This window comes from Setaria viridis, chromosome 2 (assembly GCF_005286985.2).
Source record: "Setaria viridis chromosome 2, Setaria_viridis_v4.0, whole genome shotgun sequence".
NCBI classification, from domain to species: Eukaryota; Viridiplantae; Streptophyta; class Magnoliopsida; order Poales; family Poaceae; genus Setaria; species Setaria viridis.
This window is the reverse complement of record NC_048264.2, coordinates 39717751-39734225: the sequence shown is the minus strand read 5'-3', so window position 1 is coordinate 39734225 and position 16475 is coordinate 39717751. Positions and strand designations below refer to the sequence as shown.

The window sequence follows — 16475 nt, the reverse complement described above, 5'->3', positions numbered from 1 at the left end:
GACAAGCATTCCATGTTTTCTGGGCTAGCATGCTCTCAGCGGCGAGGCATAGATTCAGGAAAACAAAAAAAGAGAGAGAAAAAAAGTGGCGAGGCATAGAGGTCTCATGCATCAGCACCAGGCGCTACCGCTACCAGTGTACAATGGCACCAGGCGAACCATGAATGCTCTCGAATGCAGTCTCAGGATAACTGCTCATGTTCTATCAGGCCGCCACTCAGGGCAAGGCAATAGCAGTCTTGCAGGCTTACAGCCACTGCGCTAGACAGACAGCATGCCTTACTAAACCATATACGCATAAATAAATGAATAGCGGTCTACAGTCTACACACGCGCACACCCCCAACACCATGTTAGCAAAAATATACATTTCTTGTATACAGGTTTCCGAGAGTTGCTCCGGCCGGACTAGCGCCCAACTACTACTGCTAAGGACTAGTCCTTGGATTTTTGCTCTATCTGCATTCTGCACTACAGCATTACACAACAAGAGATCACCCACACTGGAAACATTGGGAGAAGGGAAAATCCCAGTGTTCTGTTGAACGGAAGAGACAGAAATGAATGTCGGGCTAATGGCACGGGTCTAATGCTCATCTGAGGTGATTTCATCCACCCCGTCTTCGTCGACTGTTTGCGCCGAAACTGGATGCGATGCATCCGAGTCCTTGGTCTCCTCAAGTGGAGCCAGTTTCTCCATCGGCTCCTCTAGGTTCACGGTGATCCTGGCATTGCCAAGTGGATTTTTCTGTTTCAAGTCATTGTCATCAGATGGCACAGGCATGTCAGCTGCTCTGCTGCTGCTCGTCCCAGGCACGTCACCCACAACTGGCAATTCAGGAGCCACTGGAGCTGAATTATCTGATTCAGGCAATCTGGCTTCGGTCTCAGGAGCATCTTTTATTGATGATCCATGAGATTCGCTAGACTTGTCAGGAGCCTGTGACTTCGATGTACAGGTTGCCTCAATAGCTTCTGAACCTTCCACGGTTGGGTGTGATTCTTCAAATGTGGGAGGTGCCTCATCTTTCCCCTGACTGCAAGCGGAAGATGATGACAGAGAGTTCAAGTTGAGTGACGGGGCACCATCATTACCATCAACAGAAGGAGGGGCAGGTGAAGCTTCAATGGATGGGGGCGTGGTAATTGCGTCATGATCGCCTTGGCCAGATCCAGTTTTGGAATGCTCTACATGGGAGGTCGATTGCTGAACCTTGCGGAGTTTCCTCTTCTTTAAATTAATTCTAGGGTCCTTTGGGCGAGAAAGAGGTGTTCCCGGTATGAGGAATGGAGGTATTGCCGGTTCTTGTTCTCCAAGAAGAAGGCAAGCAGATTGAGCAATTGCTGAAACAGTTGCAGGTAGCTCACGTTCAGGTGTCTTCGATGAAGGAGCACGTACAGCCTCCTCAAGCCAATGAGGTAACTTGTTTGATTTCAAACCTCCAAGACCGCCAGTATTATCAAGCTGAGGATTTGAGTGGTCTGTGTGGTTGAGATTCATCTCCATGGGTTGTTTGCCTAACCTCACACGACGCTGCATCTCATGAAGTAAGTTGATCTGCCCGTCTGAAACACCATGAAGAAGAATGTTCTCACAAGAACTTGGCCGGATTTCATTCGGCAGAACGGCACTATTAGTTTTTCTGTTTATGGGCAGTGAACCAATGCTATCACTGATAAAAGGATTTGGCATAAATGGTGGGATCAACCCAATATCAGGTTTCTCTAACTTGTCAAATGTACTGCCAGGAAAATCTCCACCATAACCTGATCTATGCTTGAAATCCTGCCATGGTATCTGAGATGGGCCACCCTCACCCGAGTTCATGTAATTAGCAGCTTCAACATGAGGAAGTCTGGACATGATGTCACTGGAACCTAGCTGAATATCAGTTAAGTGGGACTGTAGCTTAGGTTGCTCCATTCTCAGTTTGGAGAAGTTACTTTCATTCAGTGCCCGGGACATCATTGCGTCCGATATTCCAGGAAATGGTGTAGAGCTGGGACGTCTAGTGGCTGTAGACATTGGTTCCTCTATAATTTTCTGCTCCTCCAAAATCCATCTTGACGCCAGTTCTTCACTAGTTCGGTGGTTCAAAAACTTAAACTTTGGATCTCTAAGCATGGCATCCCAATTTCCCCTTCCATGCCTACGAACTCCAATCCACAGAGCATCAAGTTCATCTTCTGACCAATAATCTAGCTTTGATCTCTTCTTCAAGAATTTGTTTGAGGCATATTGAGCACGCATCATTATATTGTCCAAGACCTTCTTGTGATTATCAGGCATTGCTGAATGGATTGGTTGCACTGGGCTTAGACCCAGCCCTGGAACCAGGCCAGACATAAATGACTTTTGCTTCGAAGTACCAGCAATATCTGCCATGAAGTTTGGTAACAATGAACTATCTGGCAACTCTGGGACAGAATTACGAATATAATCTTTCTGAGCACCCAGTGACAGGTTCGGAAGCATATCAGGTATAGATTTCATATGCTTAAGTGGAATGTTGTCATCCAGACCAAAGTTCGGAAGACCCAGCTTCCCTTGAAATGAAGCAATGGAAGGTCCAGAATTTTCAACAGGATCAACCCCCTTCCCTGATATAGGAGGAATCTGCACATAAGAACAAACGTTATTTTTCCTGCTCCTTAATGCTGCTCTTAACTTGATAAAAACAAAATGGTACTTCCTCTTGAGAATGATTTCACTCTGTTAACACTATACCCATAAAATCAAATATCAAAACCAGAGCTATGTTGTACGTATGAAAGTGAGGAACTAATCTTAAACTTTTGGTTTGTGAAGAAACATATTAATGATAAGCAAGTTACTGGCTAACTGAATAAGTTAGTGGACCAAGTTCCAAAAGAAGTGGAAATGCAAAAACAGAGAAGAGAACATACATGACTGAAGGGAAAATAACTATCTGGAATGATGTTATTTAGCCTTCTCAAAGCCTCCTCAGATGCACCAGGAAAGATGGCCTTGTCAGAAGCTGACTGAGGTTCATTTCTATGCTCACTAGAATGGTCAGCAGCAGTTGAAAGCTGTTTGTTGGCTACGTCACCACTAGCCTTTTTATGCTCCTTTATGCTTGGCCCACTAAGTGAGTTTTTGTATGAGTTCACCTGATCAGCATTTGGAGCACAAAGACCGAGTACAGGTAGCAAGTGATTTGGGGTCCCTGGGTTGAAGACATCTGTACCCTTTGAGTGGTGTTTAGATGAAGCAGCGTTACCAGGAATTCTGGCATAAAGATCTTGAGGGACTTCAGCATATCTCTTTGATTTCTTTGAGGATTGCCTCATTTCTGCAGTTGATTCACTGAAACGTTTAGCTCCAGATAGCTGTGAAGAATTTGGGTCTTCTACTATTACTAAAGGATTTTCGGCATGGTCATTAGCAATGGAGTCATATGGTGTCATAAACTCTTCAAATTTATCATCAGCATAGTTCTTGATTATGTGCCGCTGAGCAATCCTTTCCTTTTGTCTAGCTCGAAGTCTTCCACTGTCAAAAGCAGAGGTAGATCAGTGCCTGAAGATTAAAATAGTACCTGTGCAAGCTAGCATATGGCCTGCAGTGTGACAGAAAGCCAGGGAGAGAGTGGAGAGGAGGGCATACTATTTTTCCTTCAAGGCCAGTCCAGCAGCAGTATATTCTCTCTTTGGTTCATCTCCCTCGTCAGAGTCCTGCATACCAATATCAGCAAATCATTGCACAATAACACAAACTGTAGGAAGATAAGCGTGAAAGGACAGTAGCAAATGAAAAGTGGCAATACATACAAATATCTATGTAAGTGCAATATCACTTGGGACAAAGTCATCTATATGTGCTATCCGTATGAGCCATGGAGGAAAGTGTAAACTTTCAAGAAATTGAATCATTCATTACTCTAAATTGACTCCTAGTGCAGCATCTATATGGAAGCCTACTAAGCTCCATGGTCGCCCAGATAACACTCTGCACCAGCTCAAGGCACCAATACACACAGAAGTTTGGTCACATGTTTGAGCAACTTACAAGATCAATGACTTATTTGCACCTACACATATTCCCATTCACCATAAACATATCAGTTTGAACACTCATGAAGAATGGAGTGAATTGAGCCTCAAAATTAAATGACAACGCATTTGCAGAAAATTTCTGTGGCTTAAATGACTTTATTTGCAACCAGAGGGAGTGCCATCATATTTACAATATTTACATTTGTGGTATTATTGTGAGGGCAATTTTTCACATTATAGCCCAAATATGAAATGTAATGTCCTTCGTACATATGCCTGGTGAAAATTGCAATCTATTTGAAAACAAAGTATTCACTAGCTAGGACAGATCTATCTTTACTAGTCATATTTGTCATGTAGTTAGTAGCAAAGTGGTAAATGAAGCATCGGTGCTTTCTGATGAGAACTGAAGAAATATGTACAAAAAGGTCAGTCCAACACAAAAGTACCTCACTTAAGGCTTCATTAGGAAGTGCTGCAAATGTTTCCCTGTAAGAAACAGCCTTCCTTAAACGTTTGCCTCGACCAAGAGATGCTTCCTCCTCAATTTGATATTGCTCCCATCTGAAATAACATTATTTTAGTTTTAGAGTAAAATGCACAGCCGGACCTTGAACTTGGCTCGTTGTGTCATCCATGTCCCCAAACTCCCAAAATGCGCATATACATCCTCAAACTTGCTAATTGGCTCACTTTAATTAGATTAAATCACATTTAATTAGATTAAATCATCCATGTTTCTGCTGACTAGCTTCTATATTCCTAGAGGGGGTTTTCTGTAAGATCTACAATACACATTTTTGGGTTCAGAATTGTCAGTTTTTAGGGAACCCTTTTGTAAAACTGCCATGAACACAGGCTGGATCGGCCTCTGCTCCTTGGTTGGTGGTGGCGGTGGCAATTCCAGCAAGTGGGTCCGCACGCAGGAGCAGCCCAGAGCGGTGGTGGCTGTTGGCGGCTCGTCGGTTCAGCTAGCAGCATTGGACGCGGGGGCATTAGTCGCTCAAGTCTAGAGGTGGCTCCGCCATGGCCAGCGGCGCGAGCATGGGTGGCAGAAAACATAGCTAGGTCAGGGGCACACACCCATGCGTCGGTGGTAGCAGCGGTACGTCGCGAGCTCAGGCGAATCGAGCCCGCGGGCCACCAAGCTCAAAGTGGGAAAAGCACGGCCGCGGGCAAGCTTGAAGCAGGACTGGCACGCGCAAGGCCGGAGGAGGGCCGGTGCAAGTGAGGTCGGAGTAGAGCCGGCGAGTTGAGGTCGGAGCAGAGACATTGCCATGGTGAGCTCGCCCGCCGCCTCACGGCGCTCTTCCTACGGCAAATCGGCCGTGCAAGCGTGGGCGTCGCCGCGGTCATGAGCTCAGCCGCCACCATCGGAAAACGGCACAGGCGAGGACGGGATCCCACCGTTGAGAGCTCAACGAGGAGAAGGCTCAGCTATCGCCACGGGGAAGTACAAGATCCCATCGTCAAGGGCTCAGAGGACCATTGAGGGGGAGGGAAGGTGCTCATTGCCGGCCATGGAGGGGGAGGGGATGAGAGGAGGGCGATAGGAAAGAGCGAATAAGAAAAGAGAGATGGGCATCGCACGTGGGCCCCACAGTATACATGGTGATTTAAGTTAAGTAATGGTGATTTGGACCTCACGTAAACCGATTAGCAAGTTTGAGGATTTGAATGTGCATTTTGGGAGTTTAGGACCCAGATGACACACCGTGCCAAGTTCGAGGCCCACCCGTGCATTTTACTCTTAGTTTTATAATCAATTGCCATGGTCAAAATGCAAGAGAAAGAGAGCGCACTAAGCAGGGAAACCAATCATCAGAGTAACTAGAGAACCTAGGCCTTTCCTTGTCTCAACAAATTATATATTTAAGTATATAAATCCACGCTGTGAAGGGTTTCCTTGTTTAAATGAGATTTTGATGCTCAAACGGCCCCAAATCCTGTATACTCGGTATATGACACCAAAATTCAAGTGGTGCTTTCCACCCCAAATGGGGAACGGTGTATAAACATTTGTTCCCCTAATAAGCAAGGATACAAGCTTTGCCTCCACTGTGATGGCACAAAGCATAAAAGTTGATAAGCTGCATGAATTGTTCACTGTTCCTACATGCTAGCATTGGAGTATGTATTCTTGCAATTTTGTTTTCCTTTCTGGCTTTTTTTAGGTAAATTTTTATTTCTGGCTTGTTAGGAGAAACTTTATTTCTGGCTTGATAGATTATAAACTAAACAAGGAGAGCAAGGAGAATCAAGTGAAGGTATGCTTTTTAAAATGAGGTAAAGGTTTTTAAAATTTTAGTACATTGGTAAGACCATCACCTTGAACCTACTTAAACCTCTGAATTATGGACTCTTCAGCACAAGAAATACAAGTGTGTGGAGTATTGCGGAGTACCTGACACGTAAAAGTTTATCCCATTCATTTTCTTCTGCACGAGTACCGGCACCTTGCTTTGATTCAGATGCCTGCTCGCACCCATCATTATCGATATTGGGAATATCCTCGTTGGTTCCAGGTTCATCATTCAGCTCATCATTCCAATCTATTGACTGCTTAACAGAGACAAGAGAAAACTATTAGGAAGATCTCCAGAAAGAGGCTATCAATAGCACAAAGTAAAACCTACATCACCCTAAAAAAAAGGGATAATGGAAGTACAGCCTAGCTAGTCAGGTGGCAGCCTAGCATCTAATCAGCGATTAGGTGAGTCTAGGTGGATGCCTGGGCAGGATAAACTAGCTAGGCAGGAATGCGTGTCTTAGCACCTAGGCAGCATCTGGGAGATCAGGATTCAGGAACATAAATATGTGCTAGTTAAGGTGGTATAAGAGCTAAAGATCTAAATTTTAGTGCAGACTTTGTAACACAATCTATAATACATCAACAATTTTGACACGTGGATATTGATATCATAATAATTTAGCAGAAGTGATTGCATACATAGTCACCATTTTTGTAGGAGAAAGCACACAGGTCAAATTACCTTCACAGTACCAAGCATATCACTGTCCAAGTCCCCATCAGTGCTTTCGGCCACTGTTGATGGAAGGTTTGATCTATCAAGCAGCTTCATGATGGCATTTTCATCCCAAACAAGCTTGGCAGAACCATCAATACATTTGTCCTCATAAACATCACCTAGGCCACCAGTTCTTCTTTTATGCTTAAATTCAACATCAGCTACAGCACCTGAAGCCTCATTGCTATCTTTACCGTCTGCATTCTCACTATTCCTGAAGAGTTCCTCTGTTCCCCAACGAATGATATCTTCCACTTCTTTCTGTGATTCTGATTTGTTCACGAAAAGTTGATCAAGCATCAATTTCTTCTTGGCAAGTTGCAAAATACGCTCTTCAACACTAGCACGAACTACAAGCCTGTAAACCAGAAGTCTGTTCGATTGTCCAATTCTGTGTGCCCTATTCATTGCCTGTATGTCAGCATGTGGGTTGAAATCTGAATCATATATGACAACAGTATCTGCAGTGGCCAAATTAATGCCAAGTCCACATGAACGTGTAGAAAGCAAGAAAACAAAACGTGTCTTATCCTGATTAAAACGAGCAATCGCTGCTTGGCGCTCTGCCACAGATACCGAACCATCAACTCTTTCGAATGTTTTAGGACCAAACTCTAAAGTCAGATAATCTTCAAGGATGTCAAGAAGTTTTGTCATCTGAGAAAAAATAAGGACACGATGACCATCCTTGTGTAATATTTTAAGCATAGAGTGCAATAAGGTTAGCTTTGCTGAGGCCTTTATGCGCATTTCATGCAGAAACTCGGGTGTACCAGATTCAGGTTCAGTTCCGGGAATAAGATATGGATGGTTGCAGACTTTCCGAAGCTGCATTACTATGTTCAGCAAAGACTGATGAGCACCACCTTTTCCAATGTTGCGCAGTACTTGATAGTTCTTTGTAAGCATAGCACGGTAGTATTCAGCCTGTATTGATGTCAATTCGACAGGCACCATTCGCTCCGTCTTTGGGGGGATATTTTGCATTGCATCTTTTTTCAACCTCCGAAGCATATGAGGAGCTACGAGTTTCTTCAGCTCGTCCACCTTTTCTGCTGTTGTAAGATCATTAAACTTCTCCTCAAATGATGAAAGAGAAGGAAAAGAAGTAGGTTGTAAGAAGTTCAATAAGTTGTACATTTCACCAATGTTGTTCTGTAAGGGAGTTCCAGTCAACAAAACCCTGTGCTGAAATGAAAGTGAATTGAGTAAACTAAAGAGTTTGCTGCTAGAATTCTTCAGACGATGTCCCTCATCAACAATAAGAACTTCCCATGAGACAGAACGCAGATATGCAGCATCAACAAGCACCATTTCATAAGTGGTGAGCAAAACATTAAACTTGTACGGCCGCTTGGTTTTACCTATCTGACTTGCATCACCCGCATGCCACTCATATTGGCGAATGATAGATCGTGACCGTGCAGAACCATGATACTCCACAACATTCAAATGAGGAGCCCAAGACGCAAATTCAGCCATCCAGTTGGGCATTGTAGAAAGAGGAACCAAGACAAGACATGGCAAATTAATCTTAAATTCACAACATAGAGATGATAGAAAAGCACAAGCTGATACTGTCTTTCCAAGACCCATCTCATCAGCAAGAATGACATTTTTTGACTTGTACCAGCATTTACGCAGCCAGTTCAATGCTTCCAGTTGATGAGGGAAGAGCATTCCTCCTTGAAGTTCTTTTGGCTGATCAACCAATACATTAAGCTCCAGTCGATTCCTTGTATTTGCATAATCATCTGCCACATCTTTACCCAAAGCCTGACTCTCAAAATTTTTGAACTGAGTGACCAAATGGCTATATTTCATCACGGTAGGTTCATCTAATCTTTCCCAGGTGCATTCATCATAAGGAAGACCACACCATTTGATTAAAGCCTCTTCTACATCATCTAAGGAAGTACGAAGAGCAATAACTCTTTGTGGCTGGCACCACTGTTCCTTACAAATGTTTATCAGACTCGTTCCATACTTTGCTTTGTAATTTTCTAGCTTCCTTTTTGCTAATATTTTTACCTCAGATTCAGAAACCCAGCTGTTGTGGATATTTGATTTTCCAACCCATTTGATCAAGAACTCATATCCAACATCATTGTAGTCCTTTCCTGTTAGTTCTTCTATTTTTCCATGCAATTTACTTTCAGCTGTATGCTCTTGCTTGGTCTGGACCATTGTATCAGCTTCTGAAACTGGAAGTTTGGCACCATCCTTTTCTGCTGGTATATCAGATGTCGTCTCATCCTCACCATTTATTGAAGCTGCAACATTTTCTCTGACTACTCGATCATCACTTATTATACTGGTTTGATCACCTGAACGTCCTGATACTATCTTCTTGACTTGTTCTTCCTTTATTGGCCCCTTATTTTTACAGGATTTACTGTTTGTTTCCTTTTGCGTTTCTAAAGTTGGCAAATGATTTTCATCACCATGATTTGCTGATTCATCAGCACATACTTCCTCCGCTGTACCATTGCTAGAAGACTGTGTTCCATCATGAGATCTATTAGGCATGTCATGGCTAGTTTCTGGTCCACCGGAAGCACAAGGAGTCATATCATCCATCTGAAGCCGACACCCTAGGATGCGATCAACCTAAGCAAAGAGTAATGTATTACAATAATCAGATTCAATGGCACAAATAATAGGAGTATAGGAAAAGGGAAGACTAAAACTGATTGTTTGAAGATGCAATATGGAGTATATAGATAATGTAGTGCAGATAGCAGACACTGATATCCACAATAGTAGATAACTGTCCTGACCAACCTGCTGATCCTCCTGAGGAGTCGTTATTTTGTCTCCTACCACACTCTGCTCCTGCACAATGTATACAGGTATAAAGCGTCACTATGACATTTTTGTGTTACAAAATTTCTGTGTTTTTTTCCTTGAATACGCAGGAGAGCTGCGTGTCATTGCATTAAGATAGAACATTGGAAAGAATGCAGCATCAAATAAGGTGCTCATTATGCAATAGAACTTGATCCAACTGCAACCCTTAACAAATGAACACACAATAATCAACTCAGGGACAGCTAATCATGTAGCAGCCTAGCAGCTGAAGACAAACCTAAAAATTGTGCTGCCATGGACTAAAATTTTAGATAACAAAAGGTTGAAAAGAAAAAAATGTGTGACTAGCTAACTTTATGTTCAAGACATACAAAAATGACCGAAAGCATTGTATGATAGTATATCTCAAAAAGATACGTAAGTTCATGGTCAAAATTTTGGGTCTTCAACCTATGTTCAGTTTTTTTATAAGAGTGCAGCATTGAATAGGGTGTTCATCTTGCTAGTTAAATTGCAATTCTCAACATGAACCCACATTCACACAATGGTCAAACAGAGATGGCTAATCATGCTATCAGACTAGCATCCAATGAAAAAAAATAACAGAGGTGATGCCATGGACTATAATATACTAGATGACAAAAGGTTAAAAGGGAAAAAAATAAAGGGCTATAACCAAACAAAAAAGGGGGGCTCAAGTAACCACAACAGGAACGATGCCAACTTTAACAGGAGAAAAATAATATACAGAAAATGAAAATATAGCACATTTTATAGTACATGTCGAAGAAAAATATAAAATTAATATACTAATGTGTCCACCAAAGCAGGAAAAAATACTTAGGAGCATTTTGGGGGAAAATGGCATATTCTATTTACTTGCCGAATATTAGAACATAACAAGGTGTTTGCTTCAGTACCTCAGGGTGCTTTTTTTCAACAAATTTCACTTTCTTTTTTCCTTTCTTGGTACTAGATGAAGGCGTCTTTCCATCCGAGGGTTTTCTTTTTGGTGGTGATTCACTGTTATCAAGAGATGTGGATGGTTCTGTTGAGGAAACGCTGTCATCATCAGACGTTGAATATTTAAGCTTTTTTGTGCCAGATCTTTTACTGTCTCTCTGACTACTTTGCCTCCTGCTTTTAGATTTATTTGGAGACGAGTCCATACGGGGTGGATGTTTCTTCAGTTTCAAAACACTTCCATGTTTCACAATTTTCTCCTCTGAAGGTTCTCCAACAAATTCTGACGTTGAAGGCTTAGCATTCTCTGATAATTCCTTGGTTGAACGCTTCTTCAAATGTAATATCAGTGTCTTCTTTTTCTCACCTTCATTCTTCTTCAGACTAGGGTCACCCCCCTTCAAAATGCCACCAGATGACTGTTTTCCTTGTTCGTTTGATCCAATTTTTTCTTGTGTGGAGCTCCGGGTCTTAAAAGAGACTTTTGTATGGGAAGGTGGACTATCTGATGTCGTACTTGTAAACATCCTAGTAGTTCTTTCATGTTTAGAAGTGTCAGCTTCTGCATTACCTATCAGCTTCAAGCTACCTTTTTTCGGACGGCATCTTGGGCATTGCCACTTCCCAGGGGGTGGACGCTAGATTGGGGATGGAAGAATGTAAGAGATTAAAAAATTGTCATTGTAATAAAAATATATAGTTTTCAAACCAAACAACAGACTCAATACAAACCTTAAGAGGAGGATTGAGGCATTCCAAGTGGTAAACACGCGGACAGCTATCACAACAGAGAAGATTGCCACCAAGATCACATACTACGCATTCATAGAAATACTGAGAAACAAAAGTAATATGTATAAGCAAACTTGGAAAACACAACTGAAGTCACATACAAAGCAGTTCATAAATAGGAAGTGTATAAATTTCAAAATTAAAAAAAATGTAATTCTTATGTTGATATTTGGAGGAAGACGGAATTGCTCCCATTATTCATAACCAATTTTCCCGTTGCAGTTGCTAAGAAATTCCCCTCAACCATGTGTCACAATCTAATTAGATGTGCCATTTCAACATACTTGCAAGCATTTATCTTGAACAAAATAGTATCATGGAAGCTCAGGCATATCAAGCTAGTATGAACGAGTATGACAGGCTATTGCAGGTGTGAGAATTCGCATGTTAATAAAACATGTAGGCTCCTAATTCACTTGGCTTGCTTGCTTGTATGAAAAGGTTTCCTAAAGACCTGAACCATGGTACAGGTGTTTCACTAGAATCGTACTATGCATGCTCCATGAAGAATACCTTTTCCATAATGGCTACATTATGAAATCATTGTTTAAGCCTTCCGCTCATATTTGCATGGTAGCACAGCACAAAAAAGTAGTGAAGTATTAATCTTAAACAATATCCTATCAAAAAGCTCACAAACAATATCTACATGAAAGACTAAAGGCAAACTACAAATGAACAGGTATTGATTGAGAAATTCACCCCGTCATGCCCTCTTATCTTCTTGGCAGATGGAGAAATGTTAGCGTCATGCTTCAACTTCTTTTTGGTGGAACCGTAGCTCCTTGGAGAGTCTGATGTTGGCGAGGTAGCCTCATTGTCGTTAGATGGGCTAACTGTTAACTTGCTCCTTTTCCTTTTGTACTTCAAACCCCAATTTCCATCAGCAGCACTATCACATAAAGAGCTCCTCTCCTTCATCTTCAGCACACTTGCGTCAGAGGCATACTGCAATCAGAACAAGGAGCAATGCAATTTTTTTTTATTAATAGCCGAGCTCAAATGACACCACCCATAATACATTGTGCCATCACAAAACCCACATCAAATCTCAAGTGAGATCAAGCATGACTTAATCAAGTATTCAAGTATAAGAACACTATGGGCTGATGCATTAGAACAGTTGGTATTTTAAGTATAAGATTCTACTAAGGTATCGTATGTTTTCATGCCAAAATAAAGCATTCGTGAAGTCATAAGCTTGAAGTAACTATCTGTTATAGTGGTGTGTGACAGCACATATTGCAAGTTTGCAACAAAATATCCATTGCACTTGGGCTATTGGTTTCCACTGAATTCCCTTTTCAATTTGGACTATGTATTGTTGTGGAACAGCAAATGCAAATTTGAAAAAAAAAACAGAAGCCACAGAGTAGCATTAAATATTTAAATGAACAAAGCAAACCATTTTCATATCATAGAAAAACCGTGTGAAAGCTAAAAGACAAACAAAGTTAGACAGAACTCCCTGGTTGTTGCTTGTCAATTTATTAACATTCCATGTATAGTGAAATTGGAACTTTACATATAAAGACAGAACACAGAACCCAACAAATCGCCAAAACCCATAGAGAAAGATCACATAAACCCTTCCTTCCTAATCATTTTTACACAACTAGCCAGCATTAACCATCAGCATGATGGACTAATCAATAGTTGCCACAAACTTTCCATGTTTGGCTGCTTTAGACTCACATGATAAAGCTGTTATAACCATTATCCAGCCCACCACACAACTAGCACTACAGCCAAATCACCAAACCAAGCATCACAAGCACACTGGTACTTTCAGTCAGGACACCCCCATGCTTCACCTCGTGAACTGAATCTCCCTAATTTTGGCGTTCACTGCATTTAGACCCTAGTACAGGAACCGAACTAATCAACGAACTAGCTCTCTCCACATAGAGAGACAACAAGACTAACTCCCAACCGGACCGTGCAAGCTGAAGCATCAGAGCTCGCAAAAGCACTAGCTCGCCACAGGTAACTTACTCGACAGCCTCATACAGCACATCCGCCACACACACCCAAATCCGAATCTCCGCCCTAACCCCCGAACTCCACCCGCCGGCAAACCATTTCACAACAAAATTCCATACAGAACCCCCATAAACCCGCCCCAAAACCGCGCCGAATCGCGCTGCAGAGATCCGCCTCACCTCCCCGCGCCGTCGAATCGAGGCCGGACCAACGGACGCCGCGGCGGATCGCGCGCCAGCAGCACCTCCGGAGGCCGCAGGTCGGAGCCGGGGCGGCGGCGAGGCCTATGATGCGGCGGCGGCGGCGGCGCTTGGGGCGAATAGAGGTGGAGGGCGGCGCTAGGGCAGGGAGGCGGGGCGAGGATGCAAATGGGGAACGGGGGCAGGAGAGCGGCGCGGCTATCGAGGGGCAGGGGCACCCATCGCATCGGGGGTTGTGGAGGGGGCGCGTGACGAGAGGCGAGCGCTGAGGGCAGCAGGCAGGCAGGGCAGGCAAGGCAGAGCGCTTCACGCGTCGCTTTCGGCTGCCCACCCCGGGGACGGTGGGTGACAGGCGGGGCCCCCGGGCGGCAGGGGGGACACGTGGGGGAGGGTGCGCACCGCGCGCGGGTGGGCGCCGCGCTCCCCGCGGTGGCGTGGAGACGGCGAGGGCGCGGGGGTCGGTGGCCGCGCGCGGCCCGCCGCTCCAGGCGCGGCCGCGGGCGGGGGAGGCGGGATTGCTGGGCGGAGCGGGCGGATCATTTGCGTGGGAAGCTCGCGAATTCTTCCGGGGTTTTATAGGTTTGCGAGACGGTTTGAGCTTTGGCAAAAAGATGATGACTGCTTCCGCTGATCCGCTCCGTAGGTGGGGCTTTATTACTTTTTTGGTTTTGTTTCTTTCTCCTCTTCCCGGCTCTCCCATTGGTCTCCAACTTTGTGGTATTTTATTTTCTAAATAAATTATGATGTTCGATAATCTTTTAATGGCGTATTGATATCACTTTTAATGGCGTATTGATATCAGTAATACATTCTCAAAAGACTGTCTATCCCTCACCCAAGTGAAATAAAGGGCTTCCTCACTCGAATTTCTCATCTATTAGATCTAAAATCGCAGCTCGGATCAACTCCCCCTCTCTCTATCTTATCTCCTCCCCCGACTCCCCCACCAACCCCGCTCGACGCCGCCCGCTGCCTCCTCCCCGCTGCCTCATCGGCGCCGGCAAGGCCCGTCCTCCCACCGCCGCCCCCGGCCCTCCCTCCTTGTCCGCCTTCACCGTTCGCCGTCGTCTCGTCTCTACCGTCGCAGATGCCGCCCCTCCCTCCGTAGCCGTCAGCTATGTCGCCCCTACACCGATACGGCCCAACCAACCGCCATCCACCGCCGCCCGGTCGGCGACGCCCCCACCGCTGCGCCTTACCACCCCCGTGCCCGCCACCTCCAACGGGTCGGCCCTACCGCCACTGGCCTTCCCTCTAGGGCCGCCGGTGAGCACCCACCCCGGAAACCCCGAACCCCTAATCCTGACGCCCCTAATCTCGCTAGAGTTGGAGAAGAAAGGGGAAATGGTGTGTAGATGGGGAGGAAGAAAAATTTGGGTGAGGAAGAGCTCTGTTTCACCCGGGTGAGCTATAGCTTTTCCCTTCTCGAACCATTTACAATTTTAATTTTGCGAAAGTATGCTTGATCCGGAGGGCGCCGCTAAGTTATGGTCGAGAGTTATGGTCGAGGGTTAGGGTCCAGGAATTCGAGGGTTGAAAAAAGTTGGTGGACCTAGAAAAAGAACTTGTGCGGCAGCCCTGACATGGCAGTGCAGCGAGTCGGCGAGGTTGCCTTCGGAGCTGCTCGTGCTGGAGGGCTTTGGATGGGGTCGGTGGCGGGGACGTGGCAGCTGGAGTTGTTAGTGGAAGGTGGGGTCGAGGGGTAGTGCTGGGCGACACGCATAAGGTGGCTGGAGCCACCGGCCGTGGCGGGGTCGGGGATAGATTCCCAGTACCCGCAAGGACGGAAGAAGACAGACTCCTACTAGGATTTCTCTGTAATCCTACTAGAACTCCTCCTTATAACTGACTAGTAATCCCGCCCCTGGAGTATATAAAGGAGGGTAGGGGTATCTAGATCGGTAGGCAAAAACATCATAAAATCACAACAGAGGACCAAATCCTCAACACCCAAGCGCAGGGCGCAATATACAACATCAGAAACAGGACGTAGAGTATTACGTTACTCTAGCAGCCCGAATCTGTATAAATCCGTATCTTGTGTCCTCACTTTTACCTTCGAGTTTCAGATCCGGCGATCCCCCACCAACCAAACTACTATCTCGAGATATCCTCGGTACGTTGCCGGATATAAAAACTCGACAGGCGGAGCACGGCGGAGTCCGGGGTGGAAGGATCATTAATCTCTTATCTCGCGACGGGACACAGGTTAACCATGTCCTTTTATAAAGGAGATGCCTAGGGTCACTAACTATTGAAGCACAATGCTACAAAAAAGGCCTTAACTTGAGGCTTTAACATACTACGCTTATCTTATATAAGCAATGTACAAAATAGCGGGCTATAGCGAGCTATAGCGGCGCTATAGCGTTTGATGCTAACTGCCGCTACAACACTGTTGTACTAATTAGCGGGCTATAGCGGCGCTATAGCGGGCTATAGCGGAGCTATAGCGGTTGAGCACAGCTCTATGCTAAATCTCATAGCCCGCTATTTTGTACATTGTATATAAGTATAATCGATCTTTACCCCCTATTTAACTGTGACGTCAACTAAAAGTTGATTATTTGGAGTTGCTTATTTTTAGTCTAGCTGTTTGGATACCCTTGCTTATGAGTGTTGAATGAGGTGGATATTATCATATTTGCCCCTTGTGCTGCTACCCCTCTTTGCCTCCCCA

The 16475-nt window shown here is 44.5% G+C and overlaps 1 protein-coding gene across 1 annotated transcript; it reads right to left on the bottom strand.

Moving 5' to 3' along the window:
• Positions 1-279: 279 nt before the first annotated feature.
• LOC117842392 (protein CHROMATIN REMODELING 4) lies at positions 280-14048 on the bottom strand. The gene is made up of 11 exons (XM_034722818.2): positions 13775-14048; positions 12315-12560; positions 11553-11654; positions 10778-11458; positions 9831-9881; positions 7011-9656; positions 6422-6576; positions 4467-4581; positions 3629-3696; positions 2908-3514; positions 280-2617 (listed from the first exon to the last, which is right to left on the bottom strand). Exons 2-11 carry the CDS (start codon positions 12531-12533, stop codon positions 587-589), a joined length of 6675 nt encoding a protein of 2224 aa, XP_034578709.1. The 5' UTR covers positions 12534-12560; positions 13775-14048; the 3' UTR covers positions 280-586.
• Between the last annotated feature and the right edge of the window lie 2427 nt (positions 14049-16475).

Coding starts and splice junctions, on each gene's coding strand:
- LOC117842392 (XM_034722818.2), bottom strand. CDS start 12,533: ATGAAGGAGAGGAGCTCTTTATGTGATAGTGCTGCTGATGGAAATTGG. Junction 11,459..11,552: donor GCCTCAATCCTCCTCTTAAG/GTTTGTATTGAG, acceptor TCCCCAATCTAG/CGTCCACCCCCTGGGAAGTG. Junction 4,582..6,421: donor GATAAACTTTTACGTGTCAG/GTACTCCGCAAT, acceptor ATGTTATTTCAG/ATGGGAGCAATATCAAATTG.